This window comes from Eublepharis macularius, chromosome 13 (genome assembly GCF_028583425.1).
Source record: "Eublepharis macularius isolate TG4126 chromosome 13, MPM_Emac_v1.0, whole genome shotgun sequence".
NCBI lineage: Eukaryota > Metazoa > Chordata > Lepidosauria > Squamata > Eublepharidae > Eublepharis > Eublepharis macularius.
The window spans coordinates 34811739-34838584 of NC_072802.1; the positions used below are offsets into that span (position 1 = coordinate 34811739).

Below are 26846 nucleotides of genomic sequence, written 5' to 3' on the forward strand. Positions count from 1 at the left end.
TCTGATGAAGGCTGGCCCCAGCAGGGAGTGGCAGAGGAAGCTTAAGGGTCTGGCTTGCTAAAACCTTAAACCGCATAGCCACTGACTGTAGCATCATATTTCTTCTGACTATAATTCCATGTCTCTTCCTTTATCACATACACAAAATGTTATTAATTCCACAAAAAAGATAAAAACATTAGTCCATATCTCTTCTGAAATAACTGTCGTAACTGTCATTCTTGTTCAGGAAATGTTAGGCAGGCTGAGGGGAGGATGGCTAGAAACAGCTGTGCCCTGTTCCTTGAGCTTCCAGAGCCATTTTGAGTCAGGGATCTTAAGAGTATTGTAGCTCTTTTGCTTAGTAAGTCATTTTTCAAAGGCTGAAGATGGACAGGCACCATTTTGGCAGTTAGGCTGTTGTGATAACATGTTCACCACTTATCTAACGCATATACAAGCTTTCATCTAAGAGTCCAGAGGAGCCTGTACTTCTAGTTCAGAGCAGAAAACAGATTTGCACACCACACTAGGTCAGTCCCATAAGTCAATAATGAAGCAGCTTCCATCCTTTCTTAGACCTGGCTGTGCGGAGCACTGATTGGCAATGACTACTGGCTATCCCTTGTGTCAGTCAGGAAAATGTTTCTTCCCTCCTCCCATATCAGAAGCTATTTCAGAATCTATGTAATTAGAGGGGAAAACTGAATTTGGAAATAAAGTGCTGGACAAACCTTAGAGCAGATACATATGCTTGGATGCATGGGGGGAGGATGTCCTAAAATAAAGCCAAAAACATATCGGAAGCAGAGGGCTGCTCTCAGTCCTCATGTTATACATATGTTAGTTAAGGAGCTCTCTGCTCTTACTTAAAAGTACATTTATCTTCACCCAAAGGGATACTCAGGCACTGAGGATTCTTGTTCTCTCAGATACTACGCAGGTTACATGCAAACTGAAAAGCAACATTTCCTGGAGGGATGACAAATTTTGAGTTATAGTGACAGAATAATTGGGGCAGGAAGGGAACCTTGCAGAGTTTCTGTTTTCAACATTTGGCTTAATGAGGGACAATAATGAATTTCTTGAGTTCTCCTTTTTCTCAAAATACATAATGAGCTAAAACTGTATCCAATTTCTATATTTTGGGGAATTGCCCTGGGCAATGCTATTTTTTTTTTAAAGGGAACAGATTATTAAAGAAGAACTCTAATTATCCAGGTAGAACAACATATAGTTAACTGAACTCTCTTACAATACCAGTTGTTTAGTTAAAACTGTTGTATGTCTGTAAAGAACATGGGGAAATCATTGTGGTGTTGCTTGGACATGGAAATCTGTTTGCATGTTGTCAGTAACCGCATAAGCAAAATTTTAAGAGGTCCTGGGATTCTGGAACATGGACTTTTCTGCTGTGTCATTTTCCACACAAGCTATTTGCCTCTGGTTCAATGCTGTTGAGAAGTGTGTTTCCCCCCCCCCTTCCCCTCAGCATTGGGGTGCATTTGAGCACGCACGCACGGACACACACACACACAGGTCTTCCCTGTCGTCTTTTCTGATACTTCCCAAATATATTTCTCTACTAAGTTTTTAAGGATTGCAGCAACGCCTGGGTGGCTGCCCTGTGAGATTTCCCAGGTCCTGCTCACATGGTAGTAACCTGGGAAGCTTTTTTGTTTTTTTAATTGGCAATCGAATATTGTTACAATGTTGCAACAAACTGTGTATCAGCATCTCACACTAAAATCTGTAACAACCATTCATATGAAATAGAATAATTAGGATTAGGGCTGAAGGACGTAGTATCCTATGCTGTGGACACATCACTTGAGCCATAAATAGGTTTTTCATCTGTCAGGATTAATGAAGATGTACACAAAATAATATTGTTTCACATAACACGGCATCCCACAGTGTTGTTCTGTCCTTGAAGTATTCTGCAATACCCCAATCAGTAATATCTTCTTGGGGGCTGAGCCAACATTTTCCTAGCTGCCAGTACATTTTGAAATATTGCCAGTATTCTCCGTTCTGGATAATAGCTACTAGTTTCCCAAAACTACCACGAGGAAGTAAATATCCTAACAAACCTGAGGGTTTGTTTCCTTTCAGTTTTTCTTACAATGGCAATGACTGCATTCTGGAATATCATCTTGGTAATCTGTATATAAGTTCCAAAGATGCCCTGATGTTCCCACTCCACTGATGGCATATACCAATTCAAAATCCCATAATGTGTATTGGCCAACCTCATAATATGCCTTATACACTTTTTCATATTCACAGACACGATAATTTCATGGCATGTTGACATTGTAGATCTACCAATTTAATAGTCCTTCATTCTCCCTCGGGAACCCTAGTAATTGTAGTTTTGTAGGGGACAGAGGGAAAACCACTGACAAAGCCTGAATCTCACAGCTGTCTTTTTCTGGTTAAACAGAGAGAATAGTCCTTCAAAGAGGACCAGGAGTGTGTAGTTTTAAATGTCATCTCTGAAAAACTAACACACTCATTTTTCTCTCAACAGCCACTATTACTAAATATTCATTGGAGTTCAATTAGCTGAAACCTCTTCAGTAATGCCACCTATGGTATGAAATATAATGAATATGGCCCACACAGTATAAAGGCCATCAAGGAATGATCATTATTCTGGAATAAGTGATGCAGAATAAAGAGGCATCTCTAAGAATTTACATACAAAACGAAAGAAACAGCTGCCACAAATAGATGGGCAATGAGAATGTTTTCATATTATTTTGCCATGGGGTAAACATAGCAATGATCAAAAGAAACCTAGCTGGTTTTCCTAAGCAAGGGATTAAATTCTCCAGTAATTCAGATTTATTATTCTAATTGCAATAGTTGGAAACAGCAGGACTGAGAAGGGTGATTTGGATCAGTAGCTGGAGGGGAAAGTCTGAAAATGTTGAGAGAACTGGTGAAGGAGATGAATGCCATTGATAAGGAGAAAGTAGAAAGCAAGTGGATTGTTCATTAGGGAAAGGAAATACTGAATGGTAGAATCATAACTGTAGTTTGACTGGGAAAGTATCTGATTGTGCAGTCCTAAACAGAGTTACTCCCTTCTAAGCCCATTGACTTCAGTGGGTTTAGAAGGGCATAATTCTGTTTAGGTTTGCAGTATTAAAACACATAAGGGATTAGAGAATGTTGACTGAGGCTGCAGTCTTATGCATACTTCTTTGGAAGTCCTGTTGAAGTTACTGGGATTAACTTCTGAGTAAACATGAATAAGATTGGGTTTACAAGAAGAGACTGGATTGATCACAAGATAGTATTTATTACATAAGGAGGATTGTGAGATGGATGAATTCTCAAAGCCATTTTTGATGATAGACAACCTGTAGCATTTCCATGTTTTTTAGACTTCTTGTGTCAGACTTCTCAATGTAATCTGTACTAATCTATTGCCTTTTTAAGAGTCAGTTATTGCACTGAATAATGGAGGTATTTTAAAAAATTCTTTAAGGAGAGAACAAAACCATCTGTATGAGACCTTCAACACTGATGCCAGAATAACTGCTTCCTGTTACTGGAATTCCTGATATATGCAATTTTCTATTGTAAAAAAAATGAAAGCAATAAGTGATGCACTTTTTTGTTTGCAAAATGTGCTACTTGTGAATTTAAGGAGTAGGAACAGTAAGTGTTACACACTGTACATTATCAAGATTTTTTTATTTTAAAAGTTATTTGGATGTTCAAATTGTAGATTTTAAATAGCAAAAATAAAGCAGTATTCTGAAGAAAGATACGTGTTCATTCTGTTCTCTTACTTTGGTGCCAATCAATAAAAAAAAAGATGTAAACACTCTCTGTTTTATAAAATGCATAAACATGTTTGGTGTTAAATTCAGTTAGGGTGCTGAAGGAAGACCAGAGCATCCCAAGCAGAGTGGTATTAAAAGGGCAGTGCACACATTTATAGGAACGGTCGGATTTTTTTTCTCCTGGACAGATAGAAACATGCCTAGATCTGGGATCAGTAATTTGTCCCTGCCTTGCAGTAATTTGTCCCTGCTGGATTATTCTGGATTATTCTTGATTTAAACTTAAATCTTGAATTCTTGTGATGGTTCAGGCCAAATTATTAACCATTATTAATATACAATAAAAGAAAAACACAAAGTATAGTAAATTCATGTTGGGCTCTACTGGATAAATTGTGGCTATCAAATATATGAATAATTTTCCAGCAGAAAATGTTTACTATTGATGGACCTCCAAGGCAAGCAAGTTTCAGATTGTAGATAAACACATCTCAAGAGGGCAACTTCACATACTATATTGTTTAAATATACATCCATGTTTGCCACCAATCTACACACTACATGGGAGGCCACGATCAGATTGGCTGACATGTTTTTTAAGTTTAACTTAAAAAATGCTATTAACAGTAAACGAACAGTGCAATCTTAAAGCCAATATACACCCTGGTAAACTCATTGACTTCAATGAGATGGGTGTATCTGTTTAGGATTGCACTATAAGTGGCAAATGTATAAATGATGAAAGTTGGAGCCCCTACCTGCTTGAGGTACTCCCCAGGTATGCAGGAAAATAATACTTAAGAAATTAAATAAAAGGAAAAGGGGAACCTGGAGTGGGAGATTCTGAGGGGGTGGAATGAGATTTCCATCTCCCATAGCTGGTAAAGTTCTATTTTAAAACCTATTTTAAGCTTTATAATAGTTTCAGGTGAGTAGCCATGTTTGTCTGAAGTAGAAAAGCAAGATTCAGGTCCAGTAGCACCTTAAAAGAAAAAATCAACTGGATTTCCAGTCAAAGCTGTCGTCGTCAGAAAGCTTAAAAATGTTTGTTCACCATTATAAAGCAGCTGTCGCAGAGCCCAATTTGAACTGAGGCTGTGGAACTGAGGAGATAACTTTTTCTCCAAGCCACACCCAAGCTGCTGTTAGATCCATTTGGGGAAAGGATGGAGGGAAGATTATTGCTATCAGCAAAGCAGAAGAGGGACAAAAGTAAAAAGTAAAAAAATGCTACAACTTCGATCCAAATTCCACCCCCCCCCCCCCCACACACACACTACAGTTAACTACTTGGGGAGAGCTGATCTCCCATGTAACTGTAATGTGATCTTCATAGTGCCCTCAACAGGGATCTGTAGCCAATCAGGCTTCCTAATGAATGTACCTGTAAGATACATCTGTTTCAACACAATCCCATGCATGTTATGTCCGAAGCAAATCCCATTGTACTGAAAGCAAAGTGTGCATAGGATTGTCATACTAGTCATATTACAGTTTTAATCAGATGCTTAGACCACCATGCATCTACAAAAGTTTGTCTCTGTGAACCAAAGTGCCTTCTGTCAAGTGCAAAAATTAAAAAGAGACCTCCTCTTGATTCTCATCTAAGCCAATACAGTATCAAAATGCACAGGGATTAAAATTCAGTGCTGTTCTTTAAAACACCACAAATTGCAAAATGGCATATACTGCTGCAATGGTTTAAAAATGTACTTATATTTGGTAAGCTGCTCTATATATGGAAGGTGCGGAATATCTCACTGAGCAGTATAGCTCATCTTCTGTGGATTCTAGATGAAACTTGGCATTTTAATTTGATCTTTCTGCTTGTTGGAAGGAAAGTGGACTTGCTTGTACAAGAAAAAATTGCTCTGCAATAAAATTGCTTCTCTAAGAAATATCCAAGATTCAGTTTACAAGCTCAGATGCTGTACTTAGACAACTGTATTTAAGGTAAATGAAACATGAGCAAACCTGCAATCTATATAAAAAGACTGTTCTCTATGGATTCTCAAAACTAAGCCGTAAATCAAGGTTCCTCATAAGAAAAGTGATAGATATCCCACAGATATCCTCCCACCTTGTTAAAAGTGTTATTTCCTCTGCACACTTATCAAACCAACAAAGTGTACCTTCTGGGTGTTCACCTCAAAATAATCTTTTAGTATTATTTACGGCACCCTGTTATTTTTGAGGCTGAGGGATTAACAAAAGCACTAAAGGACATGATGAGAAAACAAATATCTGGGAAGGGGCATTGCAGGCAATTATTCAGCAGTTCATCACAATGGTGTGTATCCAACCATCCTCACATTTCATGAACGGGGACTTTTCAGCTCCCCCTTTCTGCTGCACATAGCCTCCCATTTTGTTTCTGGAGTCATTAGACCCTCAGGAACAGCTAAAGGGACAAAGTATAAGGGTCTGTAGTGCAAGGGGGAACTGGCTAAAATCACTGCTCTCTTTTTCACCACTAGAAATGCTGTTCCATCATAGGAACTATGTGATTGAATACATGGTGTAGTCGTTTCTACATTTTTATTTCTCTCTTCCTGCATGGAATTCAGACGGCTTACCTCCTCCATTTTGCCCCCCGCCCCCTCCTCAGTGGAAGTCAGCACCACTGGCTTTTTACTGGCCTTCAACCTCATCTCTGTCGGCCAATATGGAATAGCAGTTAGTATTCAACTATGGCTATAAAGGCACAGGTTCAAATCCTCTCGTCACCCATGGAACTCATGGGTTTCACATGTCAGTTCTAGGCATGTGAAATACAGGGGAGTATTCTTGAAGCATGCACAGAATGTTTTTTGCCTCACAGCTAAGTAAGAACAACTCGTCTTTCACGCTGCAGCAGGGAGGTGCAATCCTTTATTGAAGTTGCTGTTACTTTGTTCTTATTTCACTTTTGTTACTTTATCATGATCGGAATCCATCGCTTTAGTAAATTATCAGCGCAGGAGATCATTGCTCATTTCATTCTTATTGTTTCTGTGACACTGAAAGATTTCTGTCTTTTGGTGCTACACCTCTGAAGATGCCAGTCACAGCTGCTGGCGAAACATCAGGAACTACAATGCCAAGACCACGGCTATACAGCCCGTAAAATCCACAACAACCATCGTTCTCTGGCCGTGAAAGCCTTCGACAATACATCTTACTGTTTCTGTTTGGCCTTTTTATTTATTTTACGTAGGGAATCCTTATGCCGCCTCTCCTGGGGAATCAGCCCGAGGTGGCTTACAAAACAACATTTAAAAAAAACAAACATTATAAATTAGAACCTAGCCTTTAAAAAAAAAACAGCCAGAGTTTTAAAAAATCAGCTTTAAAACCATTATAGTTCCAGGGACTCTCCAGCCATCACCTGGAGGTTGGCAACGCTGCCAAGGTCCCTGACAGCCCTTCAAAAAGCGCCGTTAGGCCGTTTCTTACCAGTCTCGCCTTTTTCAAACCCTCGCCGCTTGGCCCCGCCTTCCACCCCCTCATTGGCCAGTCCCGGAAAGCAGCCGCCATGAAGGACCCTTAGAGCTCCGCCCTCCTCCGCGGGCTCGGTGCCGCTTCCTGCGCGCCTATTGGATGGCCGGGAAATGAGGCCTTTTGCTTCCCCTCCTCCACCTTTCTCTCAGTGGCGGCGGACGGGCCTCAGAACTGATAGGTGGCGGTTTTGTCTTTCCCTCCCTCCGCGGCTTCGTTCAAAATTTGGGGCTGAGGCGACGTTTTCGGTTTCCGAAGGAGCACGGGAAGGGGGGGAGGAGGCTAGCAGAGGGGAGCGCGGAGTGACAGGTCACAGGACCAGCGGAAGCATAAGGGAAGGTCGGGTGGTGGGAGAGAGTGGAAGACGTTGGTAGCAGAGCTGGGCGGAGGGGTGTGTGGGAGAGAGCGAAGGGGGCGCGGGGAGGAGTTGCTCCCCAAGGAAAGCGGGGAAGGGAGCTGCCCTGGAAACCTCTGCAGTCACTGAGGGAGATGGCGGGCGAGCAGAACTGGGGGCCCCGACAGAGCTGAAGGGGCTGGGGCTGTGGCAGTAGGCTCTGTTTGTTCTTTGGAGGGGGCGGGCGGGCGGGCGCAGGAAGCATGGAGGGGGGTGGGGGGGGAGCTGAGGTGGCACAAGAGGCTGCAGGTGCCCCAGGTTGTGCCTCCTGGATCCAGCGGACCTTCGATCAAGTGCTCAGCGCTTCCCGCTTGCGACTTTCCATCTCGGCTGGCCAGCCAGTGAAGGTGTTGGCCCTGGAAAGATACATGGCAGAAATCCCATTGCCCAGCCCGGCGTCCAAGCCGACTGTCAGTAGCAGTCACACACATGTCGCTCCCTTGCCATCTTACTGTTACGATGTGACCATCACGGATGGTGTGTATCGAGAGAAGTGTTTCCTGGCCCCTGAGCTGAACGTACTCATACACAAAAATGTCCTGCGATGTGGCTTGTGTGTGGAAATCATGCAGTGTTCGTATGTGTATGATGAGAGAAAACTATGTAATGGTTTTCTGTGCATTGAACAGCTCAAAATCATAGAGGTGTCTGACATGGACACTCCCCTAGCGCTAAAAGAATACAAGGCAAAACCCAGAGGGCCATTAAAGGGTGGCAAAAAACATTATCTTTCTTTGTGGAATAATGAAGATCCATATGGTGATATTTGGGTAGAAAAGAAGCTTTCACAGGATGTTTGTGTTGATGGTAAGTGTATCTCCAAAACAGCAGTATAAAACTAAATAGCAATGGTAGTTTGTTGACGGGTGGATGTAGAAGGGTAAGGTATTTTAAGATACATTATTACTGTTCCTTGATTCTATAAATATGGCTGACTTGTCTAGTCAGATGGATTGTTGCATTACATTTTGTAACATAACTCTCATACTATATTTTTCAATTTGGGACTGTTGAATCTTATAGCACCTAGCATTTGAGCAAAACGTAGGCTAGACTGGGCAAATTTTATACATTTGTTCATTTAGTTAGTTAAAATATGTATATCCTGCCATTCCTCTTGGATCAAAGTGTCTTACAGGTAATCATTAAAACATTACAAATGAAAAACAGATTTTAAAAAACCAAGTCCCCCACCCCAAGATACCTGCATAGCCCATCAGAAACCCTGGCAAACAGACAAACCTCAAGGCGCTTTTTGATGATCTTCAACAAGAGGATTCCCCTGACCTCTTCAGGGAGCTGGTTCCACAGAGTGGTAGAAAAGGCCGAGGTACTGGTTCTCCTTAAACAGAAACAGCTGGCAGCCTGAAGACCACATGGTTATGCATGAGAGAAGACGGATGTGGTCTTCAGGATGTGAAGGGCTTTAAAAGGTGTACGGTTTTAAGTTGGCATCAAAACAACCTCCTTAACCTTAGGAGGCTAACTAGCTTTGACTATTTTTTGAGATGAGTGTTCTTGTTCCTATGTGCTTTATAGAAGTAGTTAATGGGCATCCTCCTAGATTTATTTGCAGAATTCTATCTTGATTTTCATCAGAAAACTTGATCATATGACACTGCCTTATACTGAGTCAAACCATTGCTTCACCTAGTGGTCATGGTTCTCTTAGGTCAAATCAGAGACAGGTCTTCCCTAACGTGCTTTCTGAGAATCTTTAATTTCAAAACAGCATACAAAATCAAATTATTTTTAAAAAATTAAATATCAAAAACAATGTAAAACAGAGGTCAGTTTAACCTCCCTTGTAGAGGTTAGTTTAACCTCAGGGAGCTGGCATCCACAGCAGGGCTTACCCTGTTGATCTCAATTTTCAGGAAAGTTCAAGTGATTATAAACTTATTTTCTCTAATTCTTTCTTTAGAATCCAAACTTACTTCTCTCTTTCATCTGGAGATGAGCTGGAGGACCAAAATGAGTTTCCAACCCTTGCTTGTTAAAGTCCTGCATAAAGCCAGGTTAAGGTACTATGGGAAACCTGACACAAAACTAGATGTACCATACCAGGTAGGAAAGCTTCAGCTCTGATATCAGGGATTTACAGTGTTCTGAAATGTGTTTAGTGCAACATGGTGTGAATTATACTGTTTATAAACTTAAAGTGTGCAGAATGGTTTGTTTAAATACTATAACCAACTAGTACAATTGTAAATAGTTATATAAGTTCAGCTGTTTGTGAAATAGTGCTCTGTGTGTATGTGAGAGAGAAATGTTTACATAATAATGGTTTAGGTTTCTTTAAGCAGTCTTCTAAATTAAAACTGAACTGTGCGAAATGTAACCTGTATAGTCTATTTCAAGTCAGTAGAAAAACTCACTGATGCTGGATGTCAGCAGTTGTCTTTGTTACAATTAGAATGCTTATGTTAACAAAGGTAGACAACTTTGCTGAGGAACATATGGGCTTATGTAAATATGCATTATTAAATAACTGTCCTCTTGTTACCTATGAAATTCTTCTCTGTATCTGGAGTAAAATTATTTTGAAAGATATCTCAGAATTTGTGGTTAGGGTGTGTTACAGCTGGGCCCAAAAGAGGAGTTGAAGGAACCTTTGGTGGCACACTGTGCCTAATTTACTGTATATGTTATGATTGGCTGCCACATCTGTACTTTAGTCTTATTTAGATTGATATTTTCAGTTTGTACAACCTTGGAAGTGGACAATATCCTTAGACCTATCCCTGGTATTCTTGACCTCTATTCTTGTTAGTTGGTTTAGGAAGACTGCCTGTTAGGTTGTGAAAGTATTAAATACAAGAGATGTTACAAGATGTGTTACAAGAGATAGTAGTTAGGACATTTCTGAAGAAATCTACTCTAGATCTCTTGATCTGAAAAACTTCTATATCTGCTTCAGTATTATACCTGGCTGATGTACTGGAGCAAGTGGTGGAAATTAGATGGAGGGCTTCTTGGATGATGTTGATTACTACATCAATTTCAGGCAAGACATTGACCAGTTTTGAGGGACTGAGACAGCGTTGGCCACCTTAGTTGATAACCTAGGGTTATCAGAGCTCAGGAAGGATCCATCCACACCAAGGAGATTCTGGATTCCTGACAAGGATGGTAGAACATCAGAGCATGAGAGATCAAGCCTTGCCTGATCTATACTTTACCCAGGGGGAACACTCCCCATGGAATCATCAGGGCAGCCAATTCAATGAGCACAGCATTCCTCAGTTAAGAAGGAAGCACCAAGTACCAGTTACTCTTCCTTCCAAGTCAGGAAAAACCCTCCAGTCCCTATGTATAACATGCCCTGGGCCAGTTAAGGGGTAGAACTGTGGCTCAGTGGCAGAGCATCTTCCTGACACTGGGGATGTGAAACACCATTCTAGCATGAGGCATCCTCATGGGCCCATTTTTATACGCCAATTGACTGAACAGACTGTCCACAAACTTCAATGGTAGTACAGACTTATGTGTTTTCTTTTTGTGATTTAAGGAATAGTATTCTATTTACCCACTTGTTTCCCTCATTTTGTAAATAAGAAGGAAGCCCAGATCTAAGGAAGCATCCTTGATCTATGGGGTCCCCCTTGGCTGATCAGATCATTTTGCCTTAGTTTGGGTGAGAAGTCAATACTGAAATAGTTTGAGGCCCAGTGCCTTTTATCATGTTGATACATTCATATTTCTTCCATGCTAGGTTAGCTGTACTGGGTTGCCAAAAAATTGAGTGGTATTATTTTCATAATCTCAGCTACTACATATATTTTATGGATTATATTATTTTATAGGACTTTATTTGTTATGGTGTGCCTTAATTTGATTGCTTTATGGCAGGATATAAATGTTGCACTTCCTCTTACCAGTTGTATTTTATGCATTCTTACTGCTGCTTTATGAAGCCCTGTCTCCCCCTTTCCCTTTTAAATTGCACTTCAGCCATAAGCAGATTGCCTTGAAAGTAAATTTCACTAATTTTAATAGAATTCCTGAAATTAAAATCACAACTTTGGATTTCTGGGTAGGGAAGTATCACTTCTATTCTTGTACACAGTGTGGAGATCTATACGCATTAAGAAGCATAACACAGCCTAGGGCATTTGAAAAAGTGGCTAAAAACAAATGCTTTTACCCTTTCAGTGTTGATAAAAGATGAGCCTATGTCCCCAATTCTTTCCAGGCCTATTTTGAAGTGGCAGATCATTCTGGTATGATGTCAATGGTCCTGTGGAACTCCTTATGCCTCGAATGGTATAACAGTATGAAGATTGGCACAGTTCTGCTACTTGAACACTACGCTGTCAAAACAAGTTACCCTTTCAAAACACAGCCAACTCCTGGGGATTTGCATATGAAGAGATTGTCTTCAATAGGTTGAGTATTCCAGCTATGAATTGTGATTCAGTAATACTATACTGAACAAAGTTAGGAAATACTTTTGCTTTCAAATGGTGAAGAAAACCTAATGCCCTTCACTGAACATTTGGAGTGGGGTGGTGGGAGTCATGTATAGAAATCTTTCCTTGTTATCAGGAACCCTAATTTTCCAGGTTTACCAAGAGAAGGCAGGAAGTGCTACATGTGTACAGTTGTACACGTATAAGTTCTGTGCAGACCTTAAAAGTAAGTCATGGAGATCAGAAACAGGCAAAGCCATATGTGATCCTATTTGCTCCTTTCTCCATGCATTTAGTGAAGGTCTGAAAGTGACTTATAAGGACATAAATATCTTTTTGTTCAGTATGTTTACACTAAGGCAAACTGAAATCTCAGGAATGAAGGATGTACAGTTGCTTACCAGGTTAGACAGTCCATGGGAAAATTTTACTATGCTAGTTGCTCTGGAGTAGAAGAAAGAAACTTTTTTCCATGGCTGCCTTGCATGTTACAGAGCAAATGTAAAAAAAAAAAAATGCTATTCCTTATTGGTTGATCCAAGCCTACTTTTCATTTGTGGATGAAGTTAATTTTCTATAATAGTAACTTTCCAGTAGCCACTCCATTTGCCTGAAAACAAGCAAATATCTTTGTGGTCTAGACAATATTTTTATAGATGATATTCTCTTGTTATTATTCCTCAATTAACATCAATGTATTATGTGCTTAAGATATCATCTCACCACATGATATATACATTTAATGTTTAGACAAGAAAGTGAAATGTTTTGTCAGACTAGGAGTTCTAGGGGAAAAGATAAATGAAAACTGTTGATGATTATCTGCCAATTTGACAGAAATTCTAATTGTCTCTGTGAAGTAGCTTCAAATTTGTCAGTTTGAGATTTCATTCTTACAAAAAGCATCTTATTGTCAATAGACTGGTGAAACCAAATTTCTGTTTTCTAATGTGCTAATGGAGTTCACTTAGTAATATAGAGATAAAAATAGTATAGTAGGGAAGGGCCAAGTGAAATGAACAATAATAGGTGCAAATTAAACAATGAGGCCTTCTGAGTGAAGAGCTGGGCCTCCTGTGGTATAAATAGAATGCTCATGTAGGGTATAAAATAACTAATTATCTCTTGCACTGACAGCATTTTGTCTTAATTTATCAGGTAGTTTTTATTTTGGTATTAATTTTAAAAGTTTCTTGTAAGGCTCCCAGTGAAAGAAGAGACGAGCAGAAACATCTTGTACAGTAATATAGTGTATAAATTGAATCAACATTGGTTGTTTCCCTAGGATGCCTGTTTAGTATCTCTAATAATATGCTAAGTGGGGTCTATGCACAGATGCTTCTGCTGAGTTTTCTTTCAGATTTGATTGGGGTCTTTAGAACGTACAGGCTGTCATCTTTGTTGTAGGAGGGCCCCATTTAGTAAGTGAGATTTGTACAAAACCAATAACGTTGTCATTCCAGCATGCCTCCTGTAGTTTCCTTCAGATTTAAATATACCAAAGTAACCAAGCATTGCCTGTTATCCACAAATACTCATGGATGTTGCTGGAGGTTGGAAAGTTTCCTACATATTCTATTATTCTGTGGAAGGAAGGTTCAGAGCTTAAGCCCCTTTGCATACAATTCTCTAATGTTTTTTGTTTTTTCTATGTAACACAAAGCTGTTCAATCTTCAAGTTTGTTTTCTGCAATCCTTAGACATAAAAGGGGAACTGTGTTCCAGATTACTCACCCTTTTATGTGGTGCAGGCACAGTTTGCGCACCTGTGGGAAGGACTACCCACCTCCCTTCCCTTCGCCACAATGATAGGCCGGCGAAGGGAAGGCCCCACCTGTCAAGTCGCCCGTCCAAATTCAGCCAGCCAGGCTGTAGGGTAGAAGGGCGTGCTTCCCTTCCCTTCACTGCCAGGATAGACTGACAAACAGGCTTGCCCTCCTGCCCAGCCTCCAGCCCTGGAGCGTGGAGGGCAGGTGGCAAGATGGGTGAAGCGCCTCCTGGCCCTTCGCAGTGGCGAAGGGCTGGGAGGCGTACCCACCTGCCCAGCCTCCAGCCCCGCAGCCCACTCACCTGCCAAACCTCCAATCCCGGAGCCCGTCCACCTGCCATGCCTCCAACCCCGCAGCCTGCCTGCCTGCCAAGTCTCCAGCCTTGGAGCAGGGAGGGCAGGCGGCGAGGCACACCCAACAGCCAAGACTCCAGCCCCAGACCAGGGTCGGCAGGCAGCGGGACGGGCGAGCAGGCCTCTCAACCCTTCTCCACCGCAATCGGCTGGTGCTGGGGAGGGGGAAATGCCAGGCTTGGCAACCCTGCCCTCCCCCACTGCAATAGGGGCACTGGGGAGGAGGCAATGCCGCCCTGCCCTGCCCCACCCAGATCTGAGCACCAGGGAGGAGCAATGCCAGGCCTGGCCGCCCTGCCATCCACCCACCCCAATCAGGGCACTGGGGAGGGGGCAATGGCTGCCCAGCCCTTTCTAGAGCCTGTTGTATTTTTTGTTGCTAGTCTAGTTATAATTTGGGTAGTCTTGGGAGGCAATAATGAGGGAGGCGTTCAACAAAACAGGAGGAAAAGAACATATAAGCAAGTAGACTATTAAGGCAGGTTCTTGGGATTAAAGATACATATATGTACATACATAAATATATATATATATGCATGCGTGTTTTAATATTTGTTATTTAAATATTCAGGGTGAGTTACAGCAACTATAATAGACATGACTGTTTTACCTAAATGGATACAAGATCTGCTAACAGAGCAAATAATCAAAACCAAATGTAATTGTAAAACATGCGTTATCATGACATTCTTTCCTAGAAATCTCCTTGAATGTTCGAGATCCTCCAACTAAAATTCACATAATTCCAGAAAATAAGGTTAAAAAAGACTGGAAGTTGCCTGAAGTTAAATACCGTTTCATAACAAGGTTAAATTTCTTTATATTTTCTATTTCAAAAAATTTATATTGAATATTCAAATACATTTTACTATAATTTTCACTTTATTTTTCAATCTGCTCCAGGTCAGAGCTAGATAACTTACCAAACAATCATTCCTGTGATATTATTGGACTTGTAAGATATGTAGGAAGGACTGAACGTACCAGAAAAAGAGGTTATTTTCCTTTTCCTTTCCTTTTATTCTCTTAGAAGCTCATTGATTCATCAGTGGAAAATACTTATTCCTTATTTTTTGGATTCAAGGGTAAAAGGACTGAGACATATATTGCAATTGCTAAAGTAAATTTAGGATCCTTATCATGAAGCAAAAGAGCCAGGGTTTCTGGAATATAAGGGGACAGTTGAATAATTAAAGGCTTAACATATTAATTCCTTATATTTTCAAAGAACCTACATTTTACCAGGGCATGAAAGGATATATCGATTCTATTAAGGCCGCAAGGGCAAATTCCGTTGGAATAAGGCCTATTCAAAAATCTCCCCTGTAAAACTATTGTGGGTGTAATATTCAATCTTGCAAACAAGAAAGCTCTGCAGTATCATGGGATGGGAAGATATACATATAGGGGGGGGTATTGATTTTGGAAAAGAAAGACCAAAAGATAGGGGTAAACAAACTGTGGGCTCTCAAAATCAAGCTGCTTAATCAATTTCTAGGATACCTTTTTAAATCAGAGAAAATGCTTTGGAATTGCCCATCTCAAAAATACCATCAATTGACATTCCAACTATCATCAATTTCTCATCCAGGGTTTTCATCCAAGTCAATTTGTGGGTATTTCAATTTAGAGCATCTAACAAACCATCTTCAGCATAGAGCAATTTTAATCTTAGTTTAAAGGCTTATAGCCATGCTCTTACTTCCAAGGATAGCTGTCCAAATTCTGTCCACAATCCAATGTTAGACACCCAACAGAGGATATTCTAAATTTTCCTAAGAAATTCTGCTAAGGGTTGATCGATATTATTAGAGATAGCTTTAATCCAAATAGCTGAGCCATAAAGAATAATGGGGGCTACTTTCAGATTAAAAACTTGCACCGCTCCATGAATATACTTCCCTCCCCTATTGTGGAAAAACCTATTTTATAGCATTTGCGCATGGTTTTGCTTTATTAAGCGCTATTCTAAATTGGTGAGTCCAGGAGAGAACAGAATCCCCAAATAAGAGAAGGTCTTGACTTGCTCAATATTGGACCCATTGATTGACCATTGAGATGGGTTCCATTTCTTAGTCTTGGTGAGAACTAAGATCTTAGATTTCGAGTAGTTGATTACCAAGCTTTCTCAAAGACCATAGCTGGAGAAAGATTGCAGGGCCCTTTGCAGCCCGTACCTAGTTTGATACAGGCATCATCTGCATAAAGCAGAATAGGTACACCAATCTCAGCTCATTTTGGTTGATGGAAGCAGTCATCAAAAATTGATGCTGTATCGTTTAAGTATAAATTGAACTAAAAAGGTGCCAGCAAACATCCCTGACGTATCCTCTTTTCCAAATGAAATGAATTTGTTAAATTCCCCTTGTATCCACATCGTACTTGGGCTGAGTTTGTTCCACAATCTTGGACGGTTTATAGAATTGAAGGTCCCTTGAAGGTCAATAAAAGCCCTCTTTTAAAAGATGGATATTTCTCAGCCAATTGTTAAAGAACTAGGCAATGGTCATATGTTGAAGAACCCCTCCTAAATCCTATCTGTTCATGCCCCAATAAGGTTTCTGATTCTATCCAATATGGAATATTTTAAAGAATATTTGAAATATTTATTTGTTGAGAACTATTTGGTTAAAATCAAAATAATATATTATTTTTGCAGAATACGGGGAAGATTTCTGGATCCATCGCTGGGTACATGTTGTTGATGGGACCTCAGAAGAGCATTTCATACTGGAATTGTTTGCTACTTCTCAGCCAGATGTTTTTGAACAAATTCACCCAAGTAAGTATTTTAAAACTATATCTGCTGTTCTTATTTTTATTCTGTTTTGTAATAGCTTTTGAAAGGCTTGTTTCAAATTTCAGATGCAATAGCAATGATTATGATAATGATTAATATCATTGCAGCACTTTATAATTTCCCTGCTAGATTAGTAAAAATTGGGAATTAGAGTTCATCTGTATCAATCTGTTACTGCTTGAAAACATGTATAATTACTGCAAAATAAACACTCTGCCATCTTCCTACATTATACCAATACCAGTGTACATATTTTCCTTTCTTAGATTTCGAGTAGTTGATAACCAAGCTTTCTCAAAGACAATAGTTGGAGAAAGATTGCAGGAAAAGCCATTAGAAGTGAAGCAGTCCTGTGTGTTCACTAACTTGAGCCTTCAGCCTTGATTTAGGTTTATAGCCTTAGAACCAAACTACATATTCATGTTTTTAAAGAATTGAGTCTAGGTTCCCCAGACCCAGCCTGAGTTCCCTGCAACCACACAGCAGCTGCAAGGAATGGCTTCTCAAAAGGAGAGCCCAGATGGGCTCAAAATGCCACCATGGGGAGGGGTGAGCTCCTGCATTCATCCCCAAACCATTTTCTTGCATGGTGCTGAAGGGAAGTTATTTCCCTGTTTTTGCTGCTTTGCATGGAGAATTTGTGCATCTGGAGCAGTAAAAATAGGGAAATAACTCCCTTCTCCAGCACTGTTGGCAGGCAGGAAAACGGTTTAGTTTGGTGGGGGGCGGGGGAGAAGCAGGAGCCCTCCCCCCCAATTCATCACAGCATTCTGAGCCCATTTGATTTCCTCTTTAAAAAAAAAAGGAGAAGAAGAAGAAGACATTCCTTTCAACTGTTGTGTGGCTGTAGGGAACATGACTTGAGTCCAGGGAATCTGGAACTAACTCTTAAAAAACATGAACGTGTAGTTTGGCCCTTAGATTGCAATCAAAAGAGCTAGCCTGCATGCACACCATGGTTTGGGAATCCTCAGCAGACTTTCTGCTTTATAAAATATTCAAAAAGTAGATTTAGGCTTGTTTGTCAGGAATAGAAGATAAAGTGGTGAATCTGCATCTGGATTACACTATTTCAGACTGTAGGTGAAAGCCCTTGTAATGAAATGCTCTCTTACAAAAAAGTATTCCTTCAATGGAATACAAAACTTTTGTATCAAGGAGAAAGCCAAACCAGAACTTTTCTCCCTCACATCTAACTCCTTGTGTTCAGGGATCTTTTCCTTATCTTGGGCTATTACAGTATTTTATTCTCATGCACATAGTTTCTGGCCTTCGCCCAAAGAGCTGAAGCTGGTGTACATTGTTCTCTGCTCTCTTTTAGAACCCTGTGAGGTAAGTGAGGCTGAGCGAGTGACTGGTCCGAAGCTACCCAGTAAGGTTCATGTTAGAATGGGGATTTGCACTGCAGTCTCCCAGTTTCTAGTCCTGCACCCTGATCATTACACCATGCCGGCTTTCTTTACCACTTCAGCTATCATTTGTAATAACTAGTCATCAGTTGCATGAATACTCTGGAGAGATCATGGGAAGAAAAAACATTTTTGTTAACGAAAACATTTTTGTTAACTTTTTTGTTAACAGAACATTTTTGTTAACTGAATCATGACAGGAAAATGGGTTAATTGTTCTTCAACTAGCTTTTGTTTTTACTTGATACTTTCAAATCTTGACGTCATCAGAGCCAATGGAAAAGTGCCTATCTTGCTATTGATTAACATTAATTGTAATCCAGAATCTATGTATGAAATATGTATATGTAAGAAACGAATATTAAAAATGATGCAAGCCTCCTCTCTGTCTCCAGTGACATATTTGGTATGTACACAGATGAGGGTGATACGAGATGCTGTTGAAAGAGACTCCTGTACAACTTACCTGACAACTTCTAATGAAAGTCAAATGTTTATTACAGGTAAATAACTTTTAAGAAACAATTTCATAACTCATTTTTTGTAAATAATGGCTTCCTTCTCCCCTTTGTGTACTTTTTAACCAGTTGGTTGCTCCCCTTTTATTTCCTTATAATAGCACTCAGGTCTTGGCTCTCTCCTCAATTAGCTCCCTCTTCTCACATCAAAGCTCCAGCTTATGTTGGATGCATGTGTTTTATCATCTGTAAGATCTACTGGTTGTTAATTAGTTATTAGAACTTTTGATGATCACAATCCAAAGAGCAATACAACATCAAGCATGTGGATTGGATCCAGACTAAAATTTCCATCAGTTCCCCACTCTTACTGCAGACCCCCTCATCATTCCTCAGGTTCCCATATCCACCAGGAGCACCTTTTTATTGGAGATCACTGAGCTTCAGTGTGAGGGGAAAAGCAGGAAAGTTCAGTTCTGCTGATGGAAAGTTTAGTTTGGAGCCAACCTGTTGAGGGTGTTTTAGTCTGAGGTACTGCCCTGTCTGAGGTACTGCCCTGTTGACTTCTCAAGATTGTAATTGTTCTAAACACTAGAAACCTTGTCAACAATGTATTGCTTAGGCACTATATTGATACTATTACAATGTTATCAGTTGTTTACAACTTAATATATATTTCCAGTATGATTATCTGAGTTGGTTTGTGCAAGGCCAGTAAGTTAAAACATTGTGTGATGATCTCTCAGTATTCCATCACAGCCATGGGATTCTCTGATATGTATGGATATTGGCATTCAGTGAAGTTGAATAGATTGAAGAGTGTGGACTTGTGTCAATTTAGCTAACAATATTTTTTCTATAGTCTTAGGGGTTGAGCCAGGGTCATAGAAGGCAAGATTGTTAAACCTTTGGAAAACTACTATATTACTACAACTCATTGATATTCCTAGGAGGCTTAGAAATGGTTGTAGTTTTCCCTTGCTCTGCTCTATCTCTTGAAATTACAGCACCAGCATTCCTGATATTATACACAAATCCTATAACATTCTTCACAGAACCACCTGATAATGAGAACATACTTAAAAATGTTGAATGGTTTTTAGTATTGTGCTGCAGGGCAGTGAGGCACAGTCAGTTATGAAAGTTATTGCTTTAATCTTTTGATTCTTTTATTATACTTCCCACAGCCTTTTTGTTTTTCTTAATAGGATGGCACAAAGGCCAGCCATATACAAAAGAAACCAAAGTGAAAAGCTTTATCCAGTGGATTAAAACTCAGAAGGAAGCTTCTCATATGGCAAAAACAGCAATTGGTGGATATTATCCTTTCCCACCAGTGCCAAATACTTTTTCGAAATATTGTAAAAATAATAAAGGTACAGCATTCCATTGTACATTTTCAATCATGTCTATCACTTTTTCTGATATCCTGTTAGTAATCTAAGCATTTAACTGTACCTTTGTTCAAGCCAGGTCTACCTAAAGATGCCCTCAGCTTATCTTAGGCCATGATTCAGAAGGTACATCGGGGCTTCTGACTAGGGAAGGGCACAAGCCAGAAAAAAACCAAACCATGTGATTCGTGGTTCATCAAATTTCACAAACCATGAACTTTCACGAACCTGCCCCTGGTTTGCAAACTGGTTCATTTGGTTCGTGAAAACATCACATCCAGGTCAGAAAATCACCACTTCTAGGCCAGCAGAAGGTCTACGGGAAGTCAATCCCCTGTTGCCTAGAAAGCTGATTGATTGGCACCAGGCTGTCTGCAGTGACGAACCAAAAAACGAACCAGCCTAAAGTTTGTGGCGGTTCATCAGAAATGGGATCTGATGAACCGCTGGTTCGTGAACTACGAACTGGCCTGGTTCATGCTTAATTTTGGTTCGTATTTCGATTTTTGCCCATCTCTACTTCTGACTCCCCCACCCCAGTATCACTGTGGTTCAGTTATAGATGAACATATGAAGCTGCCTTATACCAAGTTAGACTGTTGGTTCATTGGCTCGTTGTTGTCTATTTGACTAGGAACAGCTCTCTAGACAAAGAAGGGCCTTTTTAACACCTGTTACCTGAGGTCCTTAAACTAGAAATGCCAAGGATTGAACCTTCCCTGAGGAAGTTTCGGTCTTCGGTGTGGCTCTACCACTGAGCCACTGCACCTCCCAACTTTAACATTTAACAAGTCATTTCAATTTTTTATGGAACAGAAGGGTTTTTAAAAGCTTGCATCTGAACAAAAGCTCTGGATTGTAGCCCTAATTTTGAATTCAGTTTGGCATGGCATAAGGCAATGTCATTTAAGTAAGAATCATAGTGCAGGTAAAACAACAGACTATGGATTTGTACCTTAACAGTGTAAAAAAATGCAATTTTTATGGCAATACAGAAAAGTCTGACATCTTGAAAGTATCTTACTGCAGTGAAAGAACTTCAGTAATTAATAATTAATTAATTAAAACTATATACTACTCTTTGCTGGCATTCACTTATCTTTTTGTCAAATTTTTTTGTGTTACTTTAAAAGCAGTAGCTTAGCATTACGTTCTTTGCCATATGAATCACCTATTCATAATTTCTGGTGGTATTGTTTCTTTAAAACTAAGTTTCAGGGGATTGCTCTTTGCAGTTGAATCAGTTTTGACAACCATCAGTGAAATGGAGAAGGAGATTGAAAGTCTGCACTACAGGGAACACAAACGCATTGCTATTCAGGGGATAATTAGTGCTATAAGATATGTCAGCTGTGGCAGTACATCTCAAGATGCCTCAGGAGTGGAACCAATGCAGGTATGGTGCTTGAGAATTAATAGTATAGTACTTACAATACTATGATCATAATTACAATTGAGATCTTCTGCATTTGAGCTCAGAGATCCCGCAGACATTGTCTCATGATTAACATTTTTTTTTCTTATTTTGAGAGGAAGTAGTGTCTGAAAGTCATCGTTTAGGCTTTTCAAGTTTTAATGACTTGGTACTCTCTTCTAATGAAATTTTGGCTTTGTGTGTTGAGAATATTCTGTATTGAATGTGCAAAAGTCAAAATAAAGTTAAGGAACTAAATGTGTTGAATTATGTGACCACATTTTAAAAACAATTTTAACAGAGCATAGAATTTACACCATACTTCCTGTAAAGCAGGCCTTCTGGTTGTGGTGCTGAATCTGAATTTAGACTGAGCTTTTAGAAAATCCTTATTACAATTGTTTGTTGACAATGCAGAATATGTTTTTAAAATAGTAAGCCTTAAGAGTACAGCTACTACAGGTCATCATATTAATTTGTTTTAAACTTAAGAGCAAACTATTTTCCACTGTTCAATTCCTACAGATCGACAAGGAGCCATTGTTTCAGAGTTCTGTGTCAAAAAGTGACCACGTTAAGGAAGGAAGGATGAATCAACAAACCGGAGAAAAAAGTTCCATGAAAAGGTCACCACCATCCGTGCAGGAGCAGCAATACATAGTAACCAGAAAGGCTCGAACAAAGAAAAAGAGTGAGACTGTGGAGTAAGCTGGGATGGGATTTAATTGTTCCCTCTATGTTTCTGTTATCACTTTTAGGTGACACTCCTGCTTCTCTTTGCTCCTTTCAGAACAAGATTAAGCACAGAAAATATGAGAAGTATGCAGTTTTCAGTTGAGTCATGTCATTGTTTTGAATTAGATTGTCACAAGAAGCTTTAGTATATTGGCAATGGAATTCTTGTATTGTCATTATCAATTAGATAAGAATAGTAGTTTAAGAATGATCTTGAACACATGAACCTGCCTTATATTGAATCAGACCATTGGTTCATCAAGGTCAGAATTATTTACTTAGACTATCATTGGCTCTCCAGGGTCTGAGGAAGAGGTCTTTCACACCACCTTCTACCTGATACTTTCAACTGGAGATGCTGGAGACTGGATCTGGGATCTTCTGCATGCCAATCAAAAGCTCTTCCACTGAACCATGTCCCTCCCTTTTTGTTACAAAAATGGGTAGAAATAGGCTTCCTGCACCATCCTGCTGAAGTGTTAAGGAGGCCTTTTCAGGAGACTAATGATTAAGTAATAGTTGTACAACATTCATTTAAATATTTCTCCCTCCAGCAGATGCATACAGAGAGAGATCTCTGATGCGAAATGTAAGACCTGTTAACTATAATCCTTAGGTATGAAATTTACTGTATTACCTTTTGAATATTCTCTGGGTGTATGTGAATATGCGCAAAAACCATTCAGTGCCTTTTTAAAAAGAAGTTGCTTTAAAAGCACATAGGGCAGGAAGGCGGGATACACTTTGCATATTCAACATTAGCAGTAAGATTATTATGACTTCATTTGGCGCAGTCTGCAGACTACTTAATATGGAGCACATGCACTTAAGACTATTTCATCTGATAGAACATTAGTAGAATGGGCAGCCTGAACCTGTCCTCATCGATAGCTGTTTTGGCTGCATCCACACGAGGTCTCTCCATTTTGCATTAATCACTATTGCAAATTTAGAGAGATACATATTGGCAACAGAGGATCCACATGGGAGTTTTCTGCAACTTTCCTGTTAGTTGCCATTTTTAAAATTTATTTATTTATTTTCAATTTATATTCCGCCCTCCCCCAACTGGCAGCCTCAGGGTGGATTACATTCTGTAAAACAGCACACTGCTGTTGCACTGTTTTCCCTGCTGTGCAACAAGGGCTTTAAAAAACAAACAGGTAAATCCTTAAACTTATTTTTTAATCTGTCTGCCACATTTCTTCTTAATGGTTCCTGTTTATCACGCTGATGGGAATTGATCCTGCACAGGTTCAAATCAGAAAAACTTCTACAGCTACAGTTAAAAAGTTTTTCCAGTGCTGGCTCCACTCACTAGGATTACCAAGTAGAAACACATGCTCAGAGAAGGTGGAGCCATGCTTCCCACTCAGTTCTTCTTTGACGGCTACAGTGGAGACATTGTAAAGAACTCTATTTTTCATAAGCCCAGCTCCCTCCCCTCAAGATACATAGTGAAGATTTTGGACACCTTGATCTTCTCTGTATTCATTGAACTCAGGAAGGTCTTTTCTTAGGGCTTTTCCCCAAACCCTTTCCCTCTCCTTCAATTCCCACTTTTTTTGTCTATTAGATTTGTTATGGCACAGGAGACCACCTTCAAATGGTGTGTTATTTGTAGAGATAAGATGCCAGCTACTGACTGTCAGCCACACTGAGTGACTTTTGAGCTTAGGGGAGCAATCTTGAGTCAACTGGTGCCCTCGTTGCTTTAAATTACCAAGCAGACCCATAGAAACCAATATTCCTGTCTTCACCTGGTTGAATGTTCTGTGTCTGCACCAATGGATCCCCTCATCATCAACCAGCAAATCTCCTTCAATACTACCACAATACCATTCCCACAATTGCCCCTCTGTCCCCAAAAAAACCAAATAAGTTCAAGCCTCCTTCCTCAGTGGATCCTAAGAAAAAGGCTAAAAATCACAAGAAGTAGTTCCCCACCTTTGCTTGAACTTCCATACCAGGATTCCTTCCAATTTTGCCACCTACAGCCTAAGACCTACTGCTGCTGTAGCTGCTTCACAATCTGATGTCATCTCAACCATGCCTCTCTTAGACAGATTCCAGATTGCCCTGCCTCTTACCATAGCTTCAGTTGCTCTGCACTCTCTAGAGGGGCAGTATGTAGACTCAGTGTCTAAGAGGTGGATCGAAGATATTTTGTCAATGTCATCTCATCACCAACATGTCAGCAGCCTTCTAGAGAATATATAACTATTCCTATAGGCTACCATGACTATTCCTACAGGCAATGAGATTTGATCCTGCTGCAATCCTTGCCTAGGAATAGACACACTGATCTCCCTACCAGTCTGGGGACTGCTGAGACTCGTGTTCTTGGATCTGTCATCATTCATCTTTTTTTTAAAAAAATTTATTTTTAACTTTTTCAATAACAACAAAAGGGAAGATATTCAACAGCAAAATAGGATATTATACAAAGATTTTTAGCATTACATTATCACAAGGATTCTACATCTAAAATCATCATTCATCTTGATACTAATTCAGGTCTCCTTGTGCTTGGACTCCCTGTGATGAGCACTGCTTACAGGACTACAGCTCTCACTGAGATTGCCTCTCATCTTGCTCCATGTATACACACTGCTGACCTGCTCCTGAAGGATGGTCGTGTCCCTCAAGGAACCCTCCCTCAAGACCAACTGCTACTGTTTCAGAACCACCTTTGATTGGCATTAAGATACCTCTCCCAGAGGCCATCACAGAGACCTTTGTCCTCCAAATGAAGTTGCCCTTACTCCTGGGGAATGAGAACCCTCTCCCAGAAACCTTGCCATTGAACTCAAGATCCCCTGGCTCCCAGGACCAGGAACCCGATGGTATTCAGGGTCATTGTATTCTCAACCATCCTCCTTGAGACGGTCTTGTTGACCAGTCATAGCATTCCACAACATTCTACTTCAGCTGTCCCCATCCAGGAACAAGACACTTGCTTTCTGCTGTTGCTCTTGGCTTCAAAATATCACTCAGATTAAGAGACTGTCCTGAGGCAGGCTGTGGATCAGCAGCCTATACAAGTGAGAAAACACCACTGATTGATTCTGATAGTAATCCAGTCTACTTCGCCTCAGAACCTGAGGATGATTTTGACTCAGATTGCACTAACAGGGCAGTTGACTCCTCCCTGACTCTGGTTGTCTCAGATCCAAAGCAGAAGTCCAATTCCATCCAAGTATACAGGGAAGGTCATACACTTGACATCATGTGATGTAAATTCTACTCTTTTGCAACCTTGAATCTTAAAATGGCCAACTCTGCACCATGTTTGTTGGGATATCAGTATCTGCTTTGGGGAAAGGTTGCTCCACTGCTGGATAAGCATCTGCGGACAGTGTCCCCAAAGAGGAGGGCCTCAAGCTATCAAAACAGCAACTGAGTACAGCACATCAGTCTACAGAATGCAGGACTAAATCTCTAGTAACTGCCATCACTCTGCACCAACATGCTTGGTTGCACTCTTGATCCTTATTTCTGGAAGCAAGAAGTTGCATACAGGACCTCCTTTGCAAGTGAAAGCCGTTTCCCGTTCCAAAAGACACAATACACTGAACAGAGTGCAGGAACTCAAATCCACTGTCCGCTCCGTCAACTTGACACCAGCAATCTTGCTTCTTCATACCTTCTCTACTACCACCCATGTCCAGTCTGTACTTTTACATGCTCTTCTGACAAACAATCTTGTCACCATACTAATACACCTTCATCCAGGAAGATCTATTTAAAGACAAAGTCGGTGTTGCACTCCAAGATGGCTACACCTGCACTTTGTTTCATCAGACAGCCTCTACAACCTGTCTGGCAGATCCAGTGTCTTCTGGGCCATGTGGCCTCCAGTACAGCAGTGACACCACGGGTCAGACTTCACATGCGACCCCTTCAACTCTTGATTCTACAGGACTTTCAAACCTAGCCCTTCTACACATACCTTCTAGGGGCCAAAGCTCCCTGCTCTCATGGATATCACATGCCTGCCTTTTGAGAGGCATTAGGTTCAAAGCCTCCGGACATTGCCGTAATGACGTGTGTCCCCCTGTGAAGATGGGGGCACTCATAGGGGACTTTTGGCCATTCTTGGACTGCCAAGGAGGCTTTGCTCCAGATCAGTGTCCCAGAGCTACTTGCTATCCACAGATCCATCAAGTATTCAGTCCCCTTTCACAGCTAGTCTACCCAGATATGAACCAACAACATTGCTTTGATGTATGGGGGGGGGCAGGATCTGTAGCTTGCATGTGAATTTTGGGATCACTATACGCATCCCGCCATTCACAATTCAAAGGCTGACTTTCTAAGCAGTGTGCACTCCTCAGCCCACAAGTAGTTGCTGCATGCTGCAGCTCTTCATCGCCTCTTCAGTCATTGGAGTCACCCCAAACTTAACATGTTCACTTCATAGACCAATTACAAGTGTGCAGCCTGTTGCAG

General features: G+C 40.4%; 1 protein-coding gene across 1 annotated transcript in view; it reads left to right on the top strand.

The window, feature by feature from the left end:
* Nucleotides 1-7403: 7403 nt before the first annotated feature.
* RADX (RPA1 related single stranded DNA binding protein, X-linked) overlaps nucleotides 7404-26846 on the top strand; it is a 31143-nt gene continuing 11700 nt past the window's right edge. Inside the window, exons 1-10 of the mRNA XM_054995724.1 lie at nucleotides 7404-7437; nucleotides 9575-9717; nucleotides 11846-12038; nucleotides 14883-14991; nucleotides 15088-15179; nucleotides 16844-16966; nucleotides 18789-18896; nucleotides 20060-20227; nucleotides 21481-21641; nucleotides 22185-22363. Of these exons, the coding sequence (XP_054851699.1) occupies nucleotides 9607-9717; nucleotides 11846-12038; nucleotides 14883-14991; nucleotides 15088-15179; nucleotides 16844-16966; nucleotides 18789-18896; nucleotides 20060-20227; nucleotides 21481-21641; nucleotides 22185-22363 (1244 nt within the window). The 5' untranslated portion in view covers nucleotides 7404-7437; nucleotides 9575-9606. The remainder of the gene's footprint in view (nucleotides 7438-9574; nucleotides 9718-11845; nucleotides 12039-14882; nucleotides 14992-15087; nucleotides 15180-16843; nucleotides 16967-18788; nucleotides 18897-20059; nucleotides 20228-21480; nucleotides 21642-22184; nucleotides 22364-26846) is intronic.